At 39.2% G+C, this 16,056-nt stretch overlaps 4 protein-coding genes across 4 annotated transcripts; 2 read left to right on the forward strand and 2 right to left on the reverse strand.

Annotated features, from left to right (window-relative positions):
* Positions 1 to 1,308: 1,308 nt before the first annotated feature.
* LOC9310031 (tubulin alpha-3 chain) lies at positions 1,309 to 3,532 on the forward strand. The gene is made up of 5 exons (XM_021021632.1): positions 1,309 to 1,677; positions 1,762 to 1,976; positions 2,054 to 2,253; positions 2,364 to 2,872; positions 2,971 to 3,532. The coding sequence occupies exons 1-5, from the start codon at positions 1,565 to 1,567 to the stop codon at positions 3,284 to 3,286; spliced, it is 1,353 nt and encodes a 450-aa protein (XP_020877291.1). The 5' UTR covers positions 1,309 to 1,564; the 3' UTR covers positions 3,287 to 3,532.
* LOC9307976 (ethylene-responsive transcription factor RAP2-11) lies at positions 3,455 to 4,463 on the reverse strand. The gene has a single exon (XM_002873918.2). It carries the CDS (start codon positions 4,459 to 4,461, stop codon positions 3,640 to 3,642), a length of 822 nt encoding a protein of 273 aa, XP_002873964.2. The 5' UTR covers positions 4,462 to 4,463; the 3' UTR covers positions 3,455 to 3,639.
* Positions 4,464 to 4,967: 504 nt separating this feature from the next.
* LOC9310032 (leucine-rich repeat extensin-like protein 3) lies at positions 4,968 to 8,026 on the forward strand. Its single transcript, XM_021021633.1, has 2 exons — positions 4,968 to 5,210; positions 7,219 to 8,026. The coding sequence occupies exons 1-2, from the start codon at positions 4,980 to 4,982 to the stop codon at positions 7,753 to 7,755; spliced, it is 768 nt and encodes a 255-aa protein (XP_020877292.1). The 5' UTR covers positions 4,968 to 4,979; the 3' UTR covers positions 7,756 to 8,026.
* A 1,030-nt stretch (positions 8,027 to 9,056) lies between these two features.
* LOC9307977 (importin-5) lies at positions 9,057 to 15,429 on the reverse strand. The gene is made up of 19 exons (XM_002873919.2): positions 14,083 to 15,429; positions 13,694 to 13,897; positions 13,514 to 13,618; positions 13,331 to 13,396; positions 13,088 to 13,252; positions 12,903 to 12,977; positions 12,658 to 12,812; positions 12,268 to 12,403; positions 12,116 to 12,185; positions 11,901 to 12,028; positions 11,758 to 11,814; positions 11,187 to 11,372; positions 11,016 to 11,108; positions 10,601 to 10,686; positions 10,377 to 10,510; positions 10,155 to 10,291; positions 9,977 to 10,068; positions 9,821 to 9,887; positions 9,057 to 9,726 (listed from the first exon to the last, which is right to left on the reverse strand). Exons 1-19 carry the CDS (start codon positions 15,313 to 15,315, stop codon positions 9,565 to 9,567), a joined length of 3,351 nt encoding a protein of 1,116 aa, XP_002873965.1. The 5' UTR covers positions 15,316 to 15,429; the 3' UTR covers positions 9,057 to 9,564.
* Between the last annotated feature and the right edge of the window lie 627 nt (positions 15,430 to 16,056).

Here is a 16,056-nt window from a genome sequence, read left to right on the forward strand (position 1 = left end):
AGAGCATGGATGAGTAAAAGCCGAAGAGTAGTGGGTGAAGAAGCATTCCTGACAGTTGCCCAAGTCAACATAGAAGACCAATAGAGAGACGGTGGAGAAGGCAGCCTCAGCCTAAGCATAATTGATTTCCAAATGATTTGTGTATAGGGGCAATGTAGAAACAAGTGATCTCTAGTTTCTACAGCACCAGAAAGATTAAGACAATCTTTAGTCTCGTGAATCTCTCTTTTCTCCTCTTCTTCTCTTTCTTTGACACAAGAGAAACAAAGTTTATATATGGTTCAAAAGTTGTGACGTACGTTTGCAACCGTACGTTTAAATAATAACCATAAATTGAATAGTTGCAATGGTTAATTTAATAACCGTCGGTTTACACTTAAATTTATAACATACAGCACCAGAACAGAGGCAGCAGTCAGTAAATACCTGCAGTCCCCAGGAGACAAGTCTCGCCAAGGTATGCAGCCGGTCCAAGTTTGCGATTCACATTTGGAACGCATGTTTAGGAGTTGATCCTTTAAACCAGATAAGATCAGCCCAAGTTATATCAGTCCACTCTGCTCCATACATCCTTATATCGACGTAATTGCTCAGATAAATCATTCGAATTTTTTTCTCAACGTCTTAACTATCAATTGCCTTAAAACCATGCATTCTTCTTTCTTTTAGTTTGTTTGAATGAATGAAAGTTCTTTTAAAACATTATATCTATAAGCGAAAAAAAACATTCTATCTATAGGACATGTGGTTGGATTGCTATAGGATATAACCGTTAATTTTGATCCATTCGATCCAAATGACTAAACAAAACCAATTAGGACAAATAAGCTTTAGTACACATACTTGAACTGATTAGTCATTAATCTCTCCAACCTAGCTGAGTAAACTAGAGAATCAATCTAGCTGACTATCTCAATATAGTCTAGATTTACCAATTTATGTGTTGATCAATTCATATCATTCCAATCATTTTCGTTACCAAATCTTCATTTTGGTCGTAACTTGTCCCACTCATTGAAAATGACATGAATGATCATTTAACTCTTTTATTTTTTTATTTAAGTCAACCATTTGATTTTACATAGTCAAGAATTATAGTAATTAAATTAATTTAAAGAAGCATCAAAAGAGAATTAAAATCTTATAAACATGGACAACCTGACATGACGATATTTTCGGTTTGGCACTTATACTACTAATAGTTAGTTAAACCACAAAACTCTAATTACAGAGATTTAGTTCGGTTAAGCTTATGATTTACCCCAAGCATACTAATGAAAATACCTAAATACCGGTAAGTAACTAAACCGGGTAAAAAAATCGACACCTCCCAGATCTAGATCCAGATCGAATCTCACGTATTTTGTCTATGCCCAGTCCCTAAGGCAGGCTGTCACAACTTGGCGGACCCCAACCAATTATCAAATCTCATTCAATAAATAATCAATTTTCCCACAAAAATCATGGAAAAAAAAAGAAGATCTCGCTCACCGCTCTCATTTCCTCAATTCTCCGGCCGTCGAAGAAGAGAATCGCTCGAAATTAGGGTTTCTACTGAGAGAAGATGCGAGAAATCATAAGCATTCATATCGGGCAAGCTGGGATCCAGGTCGGGAATTCGTGCTGGGAGCTTTACTGTCTCGAACATGGAATCCAGCCCGACGGAATGATGCCGAGGTATAAACCCTAATTCGCTCATTTCTAATCTGTTTCTGTGGATCGGAAGGTTTTTGAGAGACGAATGTTTTTGCTCTGTTGTAGTGATACTACAGTTGGTGTTGCGCACGATGCGTTCAACACCTTCTTTAGCGAGACTGGTGCTGGGAAGCATGTCCCTAGGGCTGTCTTCGTTGATCTCGAGCCTACTGTTATCGACGAAGTTCGTACTGGTACTTACCGTCAGCTTTTCCATCCTGAGCAGCTTATCTCTGGGAAAGAAGATGCTGCTAACAACTTCGCTAGAGGCCATTACACTGGTGAGAATCCATTTCATGCTTCTTATAACTTGTTAGGGTTTTTGAAATGGTCCTTAGAATGCTTCTTGTTATTGCAGTTGGAAAGGAAATTGTGGATCTATGCCTTGACCGTGTGAGGAAACTTGCCGACAACTGTACTGGCTTGCAAGGGTTTTTGGTGTTCAATGCTGTTGGTGGTGGAACTGGTTCTGGATTGGGTTCTCTGTTGTTAGAACGTTTGTCTGTAGATTACGGAAAGAAGTCTAAGCTTGGTTTCACCATTTACCCTTCTCCTCAGGTACTCTTTTTTTGCTAGAACCTGAAGTAGGAGCTCATTACATTACATGTTTCTTAAGTGGTGTAATCTGAATGAATCTTGGTTTTGAATGTATTGCTTTGTGATGTCAGGTTTCTACTGCTGTTGTAGAGCCTTACAACAGTGTTCTCTCAACGCATTCCCTTCTTGAACATACCGATGTAGCTGTCCTCTTGGATAACGAAGCCATCTATGACATTTGCCGCAGATCCCTAGATATCGAGAGGCCAACCTACACAAACTTGAACAGGTTGATATCACAGATCATTTCATCCTTGACAACATCGTTGAGGTTTGATGGAGCCATCAATGTGGATATCACTGAGTTCCAGACCAATCTTGTCCCATATCCCCGTATCCATTTCATGCTCTCATCTTATGCACCAGTCATCTCAGCCGCCAAGGCTTACCATGAACAGTTATCAGTCCCTGAGATCACCAATGCAGTGTTTGAGCCAGCTAGCATGATGGCAAAGTGTGACCCGAGGCACGGAAAGTACATGGCATGTTGTTTGATGTACCGTGGAGATGTCGTTCCCAAAGATGTTAATGCAGCTGTTGGCACCATCAAGACAAAGAGGACTGTTCAGTTTGTTGACTGGTATGATCTAGAAATGGATTTAGCTGCTACTGTTTCTACCTTCATGTTTTTTTTTTTTTTAATTTAACAATTCCTTTGGCATGGGTTTTATTTTGCAGGTGCCCAACTGGGTTCAAATGTGGAATCAACTACCAACCTCCAACAGTTGTTCCAGGTGGTGACCTCGCTAAGGTTCAGAGAGCTGTGTGCATGATCAGTAACAACACAGCAGTTGCAGAGGTGTTCTCACGGATCGACCACAAGTTTGATCTTATGTATGCAAAGAGGGCATTTGTGCACTGGTACGTTGGTGAGGGAATGGAGGAAGGTGAATTCTCTGAGGCACGTGAAGACTTGGCCGCACTGGAGAAAGATTACGAAGAAGTGGGTGCTGAAGGTGGTGACGATGAAGAAGATGAAGGTGAAGACTATTGACACCTTTTCTCAAGCAATGAGCAACCAAAAAGTTTTTTCGTTTATCTGTTTTCATTTTATGATTCTTGTTGATTACATGTTTGTTTTAATCCTGTACAATATCCATTGGACTTATTCCGCCTTCGTGTTTTATCTCGGTTAGATACATTTTCATTGGTAGAGCGACCATTGGGGAAGATCCCGAGTTCATTATCAAGCTTTTGTTGTACCAAACCGTCATTATCTTCTTACAGTGTCCATTTTCTATAGGTACAATCTTGTCTATTGGAACATTGTAGAGATGTGTTCTACTTTACAATCATGGATCATGGATCCAAAAATTACATGAATTGATTAGGAAAAGTAAATTGGAATCACGTAGGGCAGAAAAGTTGGGAGAGTGAAGGGAGATCCCAAATGGGATCGGTAGGATCGAAAATTGCATATTCTGCATTCATGTTGTCATAGTAACTGTTAGCTCCATTCATTGCATATAGGGACGCAGATATCTGTCTTTCGATTTCTGCAAGACCCAAATGTTGATCGGTTGAGTAGTGATCGTTGAGATGTCCATGTGTTTCTTCTCCCCCTCCCTGAGCCAATGGAATCTGATGGTTGAATCCAGAGACAAGGGGCCATGAATAAGGAAGCTGGAGACTGTCGGTTTCTGGTTGCCCAATGACCGATGAATCTGGTCTGTACACATTATTGAGCGGCATAGCCGTGGTAGTGGTGGTAGTTGTGGTGAGACTAGTAGCAGTCGAAGTGTAGTTGATGCTGCAATCCGCAAAAGAAGAAACGGGTTTGTGTTGTTGTTGTTGTTGCTTCATGCTCTGCTTCTGGTGAAGGAGGTTTCTGATCTTCAAAGAAAGTTGTGAGTTGTTAGGAAAATGGTTTGCGAAATTGGTGCGAGTATTGGAGCCACGTAAAAGACAGGCAGCTTCATCGTAGGCTCGAGCGGCTTCCTCTGCGGTCTCAAAAGTTCCGAGCCACATCCGTATCTTTTGTGTAGTGTCTTTGATCTCTGCCACCCATTTTCCTGAAGGCCTTTGCCTAACTCCCACAAACTTAGTCTTGTTGCCTTTGCTCTTCTCCTTTGTTTTCTGCTTTGGAGTTGTTTGATGTTCCATTTTTTTTTTTGGATGAATCTGTACATAGACATAGACATAGATATACACGTATATATAGGGATACATAAATTTTTCATTTTGTGCTCTTATGTTTGGGGTCAAATCTTAGTGGGTGGCTCGTCTTTCCGAAGACTTGTTCTTGTTATTTTAGTGATGATACGGATATGAGTTTTATAATTATGGGCTTTTGTGTACTCTTGAGAATCATTCAGAGGTTTTATGTGGGTTCCATGTAGTAATTGCGTGCGCGCCATTTTCTTATTTTCTTAGTATTAAAACAAATGGTACAAAAGACAAATACATGATGTGTTTGTTTCTCAGCTTGGAATTGGGAATATTTAATTCAACAAAACAATAGTTTTTTAATACTTAAGTAAGCTTAATGCTTAGAGGGAGGCCTCAATAAGAAATTAGGAGATTTTTAAAATGCAAAGCCGACCAATATATACTTAAAAACAATGATCTTGACCAAATCTTAAAAGGTTAGTGGGAAACCTCTAAGTTAGAGCTTACAAGAAATATCTTATATATAAATCTTAAGAATATTAACAATAAGTAGAAAATACTGAATACTGACCTGAAAAATGGTGTCCCAAAGGTTTTCCTTGACCCTACTTTTTCTCTTGGCAACCTTAATCACAGTTGCTAATGGAAACGACAATAGAAAGCTATTGACATCTTACAAATATTCTCCTCCTCCGCCCCCGGTATATCCACCTCCCGTTAATCTTTCTCCTCCTCCTCCTCCTCGACCTCAAGCCGCTGCTTACTACAAGAGATCTCCACCGCCGCCACCACCCTCTAAATATGGAAGAGTGTATCCACCACCTCCTCCCGGAAAATCATGGTTGTGGTTCTTGAAGCTCTAAGAAGCATGCAAGCGGCTCAGGAGAAGACATTTTTTTTCTACCATATATATATTATTCACTGATTATCTGAAAGAAGTTTGCCTAATTAAGAGTGTATTAGCGTTTAACTTTGTTTTGACTGTCTCTCAGTTTACCGGAATTTGTTCTATTTGTTTCTCGCGGTTTTGTAGTGAGACTGAAGCTTCCTTCTGTTTTTTTAACCTTGTTTTTATTGTATTGATTCTTTTTCCAGTTTTTATATTCTAAAATTTCTGACTAAACATCAAATGGGCAGTCTTTGATTCGTTTATTGATTAATTGGGACTTCTTTTACATTACATACGCCCCTTTTTATTTGCATCAAAACAGTGTTTCTACAAACAAAACAAGATCAAATGTAACCGTCATCTAACTCTAATTACGTAAGATTTATACAGTGTTTAAGGTTACATGGCATATTTATCGTTTAACAAATGCAAGTAGTTGATTAGTTTATATCATTACACCCATCAAATGTCCAAGAGAGAACACCTTTTTGGAAGCAGATGCCACGAGTCTTTAGACTGGGAAATTAAAGGGTGGTTCATCCGTTGATACCTAGCCTAGCTAAAGTTGTTCATCCTTTAATATGGACGTCTACATTGTCTCTGTTAGACTGTTAGATCTTCATCGTCTGTTCTGTCGGTGAATTTTTAATAAAAAGGGATGAGAGATCCTTGAAAAAAAGGGGATGAGAGATCCTTCATTTGTAAATCATCATGGAATGATATACAAAGAAAAAACTATTACACATTTCCTCTCTAGGTTTTCTTTCAAAAGGGGTCATATTTATCACAACCTCATAAGTGAAAAGTTTTGTGATGACCTAGGTGTCTTGGGCAATAAGGCCTAATCATTGTTAAGTTTGGTCAGAGGCTCAAGTCAAGCATACGATCACCGAACTCGAGAGACTTCGCTTAATGATGTTTGGCAGATCAAGGACAATTCAGAGTGACATTGACTTTTGTTTATCCAATTCGAAGACAGGGACGTGATTGAAGCTACCCAAGCAAAACTTGCGAGATGCTTAGACATTAGAATTGCTTTTAACATGGATTAACTTAAATTTTAACTAAGTCAAGGGCCTCCCTATATCTTTAAGATAGAAACCTGAAGCATGTGCTATAAATGAGAACTGTAATGAGAGGGTCCAAACATTTTGTATCTCGTGGCCGGCGCACCAATTCTTCCAGACACAAACTTAAAAACATTTGATTAACATGCTTAGCTGCTTACTTGCTGTCTGACACATTTATCGTGCTTATACGACAACGAAATAATAAAATTAGATATTTTACTCAACAAACTATACTTTTTTAAGTCTAAGAGCATCTCCAATGGTGTGAAAATGGAGCTCTCTTCATAGTTTATCTCATTAAAAATTGAAAAAAATAAATCAGAATAATTTATTTTTAAGAGAGTTGTCTCTCTTGAGAGAGACTTTGCAAGACAAAAGAGACGATGACGTGTCACGTTTTTATTGGTTGGTTTCTTTTAACAAAACATTTTGCCTTTTTGGATTTTTCTGACTTACTCTCCTTCTTTAGGCGAGACGATGGAGATGGAGAGTGAGAGTGAAATTAACGGCAAATGGAGGGCTCTTACCATTGGAGATGCTTAAGTAGGCTAAATGTTTTGAGGGAGGCATCAATAGAAAAAAGAGACTAATGCTAAGCCGACCAATATTCATACTTAATAAACAGTGATCTTGACAAAATCTTATAAGGTTAGTGGGACACCTCTAAGGGAGCTTGCAAGAAATATCTATCTATAAATAAGTCATAAGAATATTAACAACAATAAGTAGAAAATACTGCCCTGAAAAATGGCGTCCCAAAAGTTTTCCTTGATCCTACTTTTTCTCTTGGCAATCTTAATCACAGTTGCTAATGGAAACAACAACAGAAAGCTATTACAATCTGTTCCAGCACCCCAGGTTAATCTTTCTCCTCCTCCACCCCCGGTTATTCTTTCTCCTCCTCCACCTCCGGTTCCTCTTTCTCCTCCTCCACCCCCGGTTATTCTTTCTCCTCCTCCACCTCCGGTTCCTCTTTCTCCTCCTCCACCCCCGGTTATTCTTTCTCCTCCTCCACCCCCGGTTCCTCTTTCTCCTCCTCCACCCCCGGTTCCTCTTTCTCCTCCTCCACCCCCGGTTCTTCTTTCTCCTCCTCCACCCCCGGTTCCTCTTTCTCCTCCTCCACCCCCGGTTCCTCGTTCCCCTCCTCCACCCCCGGTTACTCGTTCCCCTCCTAATGCTCTTCCTCCTCCTCCTCGACCTCAAGCCGCTGCTTACTACAAGAGAACTCCACCACCACCACCTTCTAAATATGGAAGAGTTTATCCACCTCCTCCTCCTCGACCTCAAGCCGCTGCTTACTACAAGAGAACTCCACCGCCACCACCCTCTAAATATGGAAGAGTGTATCCACCACCTCCTGCCGGAAAATCATGGTTGTGGTTCTTGAAGCTCTAAGAAGCATGCAAGCGGCTCAGAAGAAGACATTAATATTCTACCATGTGTATATTATTCACTGATGGATTGTTTTCTGAAATAATTTTTCCTAAGAGTGCACTAGCGTTTAACTTTGTTTTGACTTTTGACTGTCTCTCAGCTTCTCGCGGTTTTGTAGTGTTAGCTTCTTCTGTTTTTATAACCTTCGTTTTATTGTATATTTGTATTGTAAAAATTTCTGACTAAAGATCAAATGGGCAGTCTTTCAATTATTGATTGGGGACTTCGTTTACAGATTCTTTAAAAGATAATCATTACATATATACGTCCCTTTTGACTTGCATCAAAACAGTTTTTCTGTAAACAAAACAAGATCAAATGTAACCGTCATCCCACTATAGTTACGTAAGATTTATACAATGTTTCAGGTTACATGGCATATTTATCCTTTAACAAATGCAAGTACTTGATTAAATTGGATCCATCAAATATCGAAGCAGATGCCACGAGCCTTTAATTTTCCCTCAAGGCTTCAGAACATTTTGGGTTCATCCATTGATCTGGACGTCTACGTTGTGGAAAATTCTTTAAGTGTTCGAGAAGAATCTAGAAATATTCGGGACACCAAAGGAGTTTTCGGGACACTAGAGAATGAAGAGACAGAGTAAGAGAAATTATCTCATCTCTTTTGATATGAAGAAAAAAGTTATTAAAAAGTTAGTTTCTTCATTTCTAAATCATGGAATGATAAAAAAAAAAAAGTTATTACACATTCTCTCTCTAGGTATTCTTTCAAAAGGGGTCATATTTATCACAACCTCACAAGTGAAAGTTTTGTGATGACCTAGACGTCTTGGGAAATAAGGCCTAACCATTGGTGAGAAGCTCAAGTCAAGCATACGTTCACCGAACTCGAGATTCATCGCTTAATGAGGTTTGACAGATCAAGGACAGTTCAGGTGACATTGACGTTTAGTTTATCCAATTCCAAAACGGGTGATTGAATCTACCAAGCAAAGCAAAACTTGATTGCTTTAACATGGATTAACTTAAAATTTCACGAAGGCTTCTCATTGAGAAGGGCCTATATCTTTGAGGTAGAAGAAACCTGAAGCGACTTTTTGTAGTGAGTGAGGAGAACAAAGACATGTGATATAAATGAGAAATGTAATTAGTGACCATCTCGTTCTCGTGGCCGACGCACCAATTCTTCCAGACAAAACTTAAAAATCATTTGATTAACATGCTTAGCTGCTTACTTGCTGTTTGACACACATATATACGACAACGGTATAACAAAATTAAATATATATATATATATATATAAAAAAACATTTCTTTTATTAAGAAAAGGCCAAAGAGTGTCCAAAAGAGTGTACAAATCAACAATGGCAATGAGAGAAAAGAATCATTCATCCAAAATTCTCAATTGCATACAAAAACAAAAAATTCAAAATCAAATCTTTCTGTTTCTCGTATAAAGCACCAAAACTTCATCCCTCTCTCAAACCCAAACCGACACCAACACCAACACCGACACCAAACCTGTGTATTTGGGGAACCATACCCAATTTCCCAATGACACATTTTTCACAAACAATTTCATCCTTCCCTCCTAATATACACTTCCTACCATAAAGATAGAAACTTTCACTTTGTAACTTGTGAAGGACAGACCGACCCATCATCATCCCTCCCAAAAGAATTTGATGAAAAATGTGAAAGAAGAAATTTTTTTGTAAACACATAAATGCAAAACTGACGACGCTCTGTGGTGAAAACAGAGCTCACAAGACTGTAAAATAAACAGAGAGACGGATTGGAGTGATTTTAGGAGGAAAGCATGGATTGGAGAGCGAGTTGCTGTTCGGGTTTCAGCGTTGACCATGTTGAGGCCAACGCCGATGGTGGCAGTGTCTGTTGAAGTTGCCTTAATATATTTATCATACGACCTGCTGTCTCTTCTGTCACCACATCTTTCCCTGTAAGCACCTGGCCACCGATATACACATTGATTTCTCTATCAGTACAATAATGCAAAAGATCAAAGAATGAAAATTGTCTATGAAAAGCGTAAGAAACATACCTCGGCAAAAACTATTAAGATTTTCGGAAGATACTGGTTATTGGGGCCTAAAAGGTCCACATCTTGCCTGCAAGTTTATCACCAATTAAAGCTGTTTTAGATAGTCACAAGGAATGGAAAATGAAAGTAAAATTAGAATCTAAACCCATTGCTTACCTCTCAACCATTGAGCAGAGCTGTTCATGAACCACTTTGGCTTCAATGACATCATTGCTTATAGGCAAACAGTTCAACCACGCAGGAAGTACCTAATAAAACCAAAACAAGGTAACTTGTGAATCATCAAAAGCAATCACATGTAATTGTGCAATCCAATTTAACTATCATAATCTACCTGAGAAGAATCAATACTATCACGGTGATATTGGCAGATCTTTCCCACAGCGGATACAGCATTATCATATGCCATGGCATTTTCAGATTGCCGAGCATTTGGCTGCTGTATCACAACATTTAATCTTGACAGAGCCTCTGTTGACATAAAATCATGTGTTACGTAACTGTAACGTATGGATCAAACCCAAAAAACCTACCAGTGGGTAAAGGTGTATCATACCTCCAACAAGAGGCTTGAATACAGATCCGCCAAACTCAGCACAAACACCAAGCCCATAAACGGCAGCCTGTCGAACTTCAGGACTCTCGTCATTGCAAGCTTCCAGTACAAATGGAAGATAGGTATCATAATATCTGCCAAACAAATATAAGGTGACACCATATCAGACCTCTGAAAACTGAAAACCTACAATGTACAATGATCCAGTGAATGTGTATCCTTACTTAAAGGCAGCATCACGGCATTGTTCTGCTACATCATCAAAAATGCATATAGCAATCCTTCTCTCTTCCGCTGTTTTATCCCTTCCCTGAATTCAACGAATACATTAATCAATAGCAAAACAGAAAACATAAGGCAAACTAAGACTATTATTGTACCAGAGACATGGCAACAGCCACATATTTAGAAACTACATTCACCTGAAACAGAGTGCCAAAATTTGTACACTTTTTTCACTAATACTATATCAATTAAGTTATGTACTTATAAGTTAGGGAATATATGAGGTTCTGGCTATAACAAAAACCGCCTACTCACTGACAAACAATTCAAAAGATATTCTCGAATACAGAAATTTCTCCACTTAGTATCATGAAGCACAAAAAATAGAAGACTTGAGTGATGATGGCCACTTACCCACATAGGAGTTAAGTAAGAGGACAATTCATCGAAGAAAGGCAGAAATGATGCCTTGAATGTCTTAACCAGTGTTCCCAATATTTCACCGACCTATATTTCAAAAACAAAAATTAGAACATTGAAAATAGTGTACATCCATTTAACAAGCGTGAATCACAGAAAACTAACTTGATCAAAAATTTCTTCCTCTTGCTCATTTTCCTCTTTAATAAGCTCTCTCTCTTCAGCGTCGAAGTCTTCAGCATGGGCCCTCTCTCCCCTCTCTAGCTTCCTACTAGAGCTTGCGGTCATAACTTGCTTTATCTCATCAACTATGGATCTAATTTTCCCTTCATCCAAAAGATTTCCAGAGATCTGGAAACACAGGTTATAAGATACCATTTTCCAATGTAATGCCTACTATTTACTCTAAGAGAGAACATAATAAAGACTTGTTCAACGTAAGCTCTCTATCACATACCCTAAGCCTAAGGAAAGGATGAAGATAAGGTCAGCTAATAAGGTAACATAATTCACCACTCTCGATAATCTATGCTCAGAAGGGAAATGAACAAGTGATGAAGCAAAGAAAACAAAAAAGGCCATCATTTTGTTTTTACAGGCATTCCAATACAAGAAATCACATAGATAACCTAAATTAGTAAGAAAAAACAGCAAGACTACCAAGGAAAGTGCAGCATTCAAGAAGCACATAGAAAAAGAAGTCCCAAGTTACCCTAATTTGGTAATGAAAATTTACCTGCAAGCACTCATTGATGGCTTCCAACATACTCACACAGATCTCTGTATCAGGTTCCTACATAAAATCCGGTCATCCGCCCCATCACAACAGTGAATCAAAGCCAAATAGAGAAAAGAAAAATGAACAGAACACACACTAACTTTATGCAAAGCTTCCAGCATGGCTGGAATAATGTAGTCAGAAAGCTGCTTCAAATAGGATAGATCGCGCCCTTGAGATTCCCCTTTCTCTATTGCCAGCTTGGCTGAGCGCATTAGTTCCGGCATGGCTAGAAAGAAAAATTATCCAAGTTCTTAGAAACTTGTGTTCTAATGATATAAAGAATACATTATAGACGAGATATTTTCTGATATACCTGAAACAGCTGCTCTTCTAACTTCTTCGTGAAAATAGAATTTCAGTAGAGGAACCAATGTAGGTGCAACCTAAAGTATAAAAAATCACTCTCCCGAACCCAACAACAATACCAGATATTGACACAATTTGGTGTTATTTAACCATACTAACCTGATCAATCCAAGGAAAAAATCCTTCTTTTAACTCATCAGCATAGCAACAAAGCATGTTACAAGCCGTGGCCTTTTCCTCTAGAACACTTGTTTTGATCCCTATTCTTTTGTCTCCCAGGATAATGGTCTCCATGCTGCATCAAGAGATAGAAATAGCAAAAATTTATGTATGTTATTTACGGATGATATCTTAAAACATATCATATCATAATATGGACAGAATCTCAGCATCGTTAAATATCTCAGGAAAAGCAAATGCAGGGAGGGCCGCTGCACCTCCAACAACCCAGAGAAGAATTGTTTTTCTATGCAAAGGCATCAGAACTAAATAAACGCAAGGTACAGAGATATCATAACAATCAGATGGAGTGTCAAGAAGAATAGAAACCTTTCATCATCAGAATCTTCTGCTTCATCTTCTGAATCAGCAGATGTAATTGTTACATCTGGCTTAAGTTGAGCTGACTGAAGCAAAGGAGGCATCACAACACTCATGTATGGGAGGAAATCTTGACCTAGACACTTGCAAAGCCTAGCCCATGCCTGCGAAAGTGTAAGGTAACTGTAAGCAAGTGAACTTACCTGTTTATGTTTATAAATAACAGATAGACCTAGCATGTTGTTAGAATTCACCTGTAACATGTAACTCGTTATTGGATCGTCTGCCTCCATCTGAGACCCTTGCAATGACATTAGCACTTCCATGACCTGGCATGGACATGTGAAATATTTTCATGCGATGGTGAATAGGATAACTGCATATAGCATCAATTTAAATAGTAACTACAAATTGATTTGACCCACGCAGATAAGCATACCTGCCTAGCATCATCCTTAAATCTGTCCTTTCCAACTGCCATTCCAACAAGACTGATGCACTCCATGGATTTGGCACGAAGCATCCGCTTAGACTTGTCAGTTGCATTCATCAAAATAGTTTTGAGATACGGCATGACAGCATCATAGTACTTTTGAAAGTGGTCCTACAAAATTAGATTATGTTAGATCAAGAGTTGAATGTAAGGAAAACAATAGATGCAACACAAATTCTTTACAAATACCTGTGATGAATCAGCAACTGAAGCAAGAGCAGTTAAAGCTCCTTCTTGCACCATTTGTTTACCATTCTGTAAGAAACACCATTATAATCCAAAGTCAATCCTTTAAAATCAATAGAGTGCCAGCAAGATATTTGCTCTTTTATAGTTACTCATCTTAAGAAATAATTGACACAATGGACTTACTTGTAGTAGCACAAGCAACTTGCTCACTACTCCGTCTAAATAAGGTGCCAATATTTCAGGTGTACAATTTTCACTGAAGTTGAGTACTGCTGAAGCAGCATGAGCCTACATGAAAAGGTCACAAGGTACTGCTTTAGAAGTTTCAGAAGATTATATTCACAAAGAAACAGGGGATCTTACCTGCACTCGTGGATTCTGGAAATCATCCATAGCGGCAGCAAGTGCAGGGAGCACTCTCTCATGATGTTGGTTTTGCAAATCTGGACCCAAATCTGTAGACAACTGTCCAATCGCATTTATAGCAGCCCACCTTACGCGGGGATGAGGACTTTGAAACTGGCTCAAAACCATGGACACCACTTGGTCTAGATTTTTTATCATCACCTACATCAAAGTCAAGATATTCAATATCAGATTGAAAACCCCAAAGTGATGTATGTGTTTTGCAGGTCCTCCCAAGATAAATCGACTCAGAATCAATCATTATTTAACATCCAATTGAAAGCAGAAACAATGAGGAAAAAGTAAATTAAGACATGTTATTCAACTGCCATCACTAACAATTATACCTTTGAGCAACCTTCAGCAATCTGAGCAAGTGCAATCAAAGAAGCATGGTGTTTCTGCCACTCAGAGGCAGCCAAGTAAGCAGAAAACTGCTGATATGCAACCGGAACAATGGTGTTTCCTCCCAAAGAAATTGCCAACCGATCCAAACACTCTTGACCCATGCTGTAGTTACTGGTCTCGCCGGCATCTTCGTCCTCAGTCTCAGCGCTGTACCAAGCAGGATCGTCCTCAATATCCTCGAGCATCTTCATAAGAACCGCAAACAATCTGTCAATGAACTGAGGGAGCTTCCTGACCATACCAGGGGCACGCTCACGCGCCTCGGCCAGAGTTACCAAAAACTCAATCGCAAGATGACGGGTACTTTCCTCCAAGGAATCAGCCTCTGCGATTTGAAGCATGGAACCAACTATGTCAAGAAGCTGCCGTCTAAGGAACCGTGGCTCGGTACCAGCCAATTCAATCAAAAGCTCAAGAGCCTCCTGTGCAGTTGCTTCGTTCCCGTTGTTCAGAGATTCGGTCAACGTCCTGATCATGGCAGGCAAAACATCTTGGAATCTATCTCTCTCCGTTGAGTTCGACAGACACTGAACGAAACTAATCACGGCGTTCAGAGCGGCGATTTTAACATCGGAGCTAGCAGAGTTACTACTCAGGCACTGGAGAAACACGCCATGGAGAAGCTTGATGTGAGGGGTCAGAGTTTCCCCAACATACTGCGATAATTGCGCCAAGATTAAAAACGCCGATTCCTGCAATTTAGGGGAATCAGATGAAACACACTGGAAAACAAACGGAAGCAACTCCGGCCATCCGTTCTCCGGCAAAATCCCCGATGCAAGTTCAGAGACTGTATCGCAAATCTTCTTAGAGATCGATTTAGCCTCCTCACGCTGAATACAAGACAACATCGAAGATTTGAGGGAAGATTGAGTGGATAGGGAGAGACGAGGCCATAGATAAGCATCGTCGCGTGTCAACAACTTGCGGAGAAGGACGGCGGCCATAGCACGACCTTCAGGATGAGGAGAAAGCTGAAGAAGATGAGCTAGCTTCAAGGCAAGGGTATCGGGATTGCTTTGCTTAGCGAGATTGAAAAGAGCCTCGGCGGAGGAACGTTGCTCGTTGGAAGAAGACATGAGGTGAGAGATTAGCGTCTCGAAGGGGGCCGAATCGGAGCCGAGAACCATCGCGAGTTGCGCTTGTTGAAGCTGATTCGCCTCGGAAGCCATGGTGGAAGGTGGCGGCGGGAAAAACTAGGGTTAAAAAGTGGCTAAAGCTATCTCTCTCCCCTTAAGGATACGAGAGTCTATAGAGAGAGAGAGTAAGAGGAATGAAGGAAGGAGGTATCGAAGGAGGGATGAGGTTGTGAAGAGATAATTATATTTTTTTATTTTTTATTTCCATTTATTTTCCAACTATTATGTATTCGTGATTTGAGGTGGTGTGGGGCCCTGGAAGAAATTAAATTAAGGAAAAAAAGAAAAGCAAAACAATGATAATGTCATTAGCTGTATTTCAAGGGTGGATGATAAATTGATCACCAATGCGTGTTTTCCTTTTATAAATTTATTTAAAGTTAAGTTTTCAATTATTTCCAATATATATAATAAATAAAAATACTTTTTAAGCAAATAATTTTTATAAATGTTATTATCTTCAATGATAATGTGATAGATGAATGATAATTTTTTTTTAGGTTATTATCTTACAAATATGGAATCCATGTTTTTAGTATGGAAGTAAAGGACCATTATTCATGGATTTATAACCATAATGAATTTGGAGTGTTTTGAACCGAGTTTGCATGCCATTATCACGTCATTTATAAAGTGAAAAAAGTATCTTTACTGTAAAACTTCATATGGAAGTGTTTAAAATTTTACAGAGTTGATTTTACTGCAAAATTTCATGGGATCCGATCAACTCCGTAACCAATCTTAAACTCTTTAATGGGCTAACAGCCCAAGCCT

This window comes from Arabidopsis lyrata (genome assembly GCF_000004255.2).
Source record: "Arabidopsis lyrata subsp. lyrata unplaced genomic scaffold ARALYscaffold_6, whole genome shotgun sequence".
Classification (NCBI taxonomy): domain Eukaryota; kingdom Viridiplantae; phylum Streptophyta; class Magnoliopsida; order Brassicales; family Brassicaceae; genus Arabidopsis; species Arabidopsis lyrata.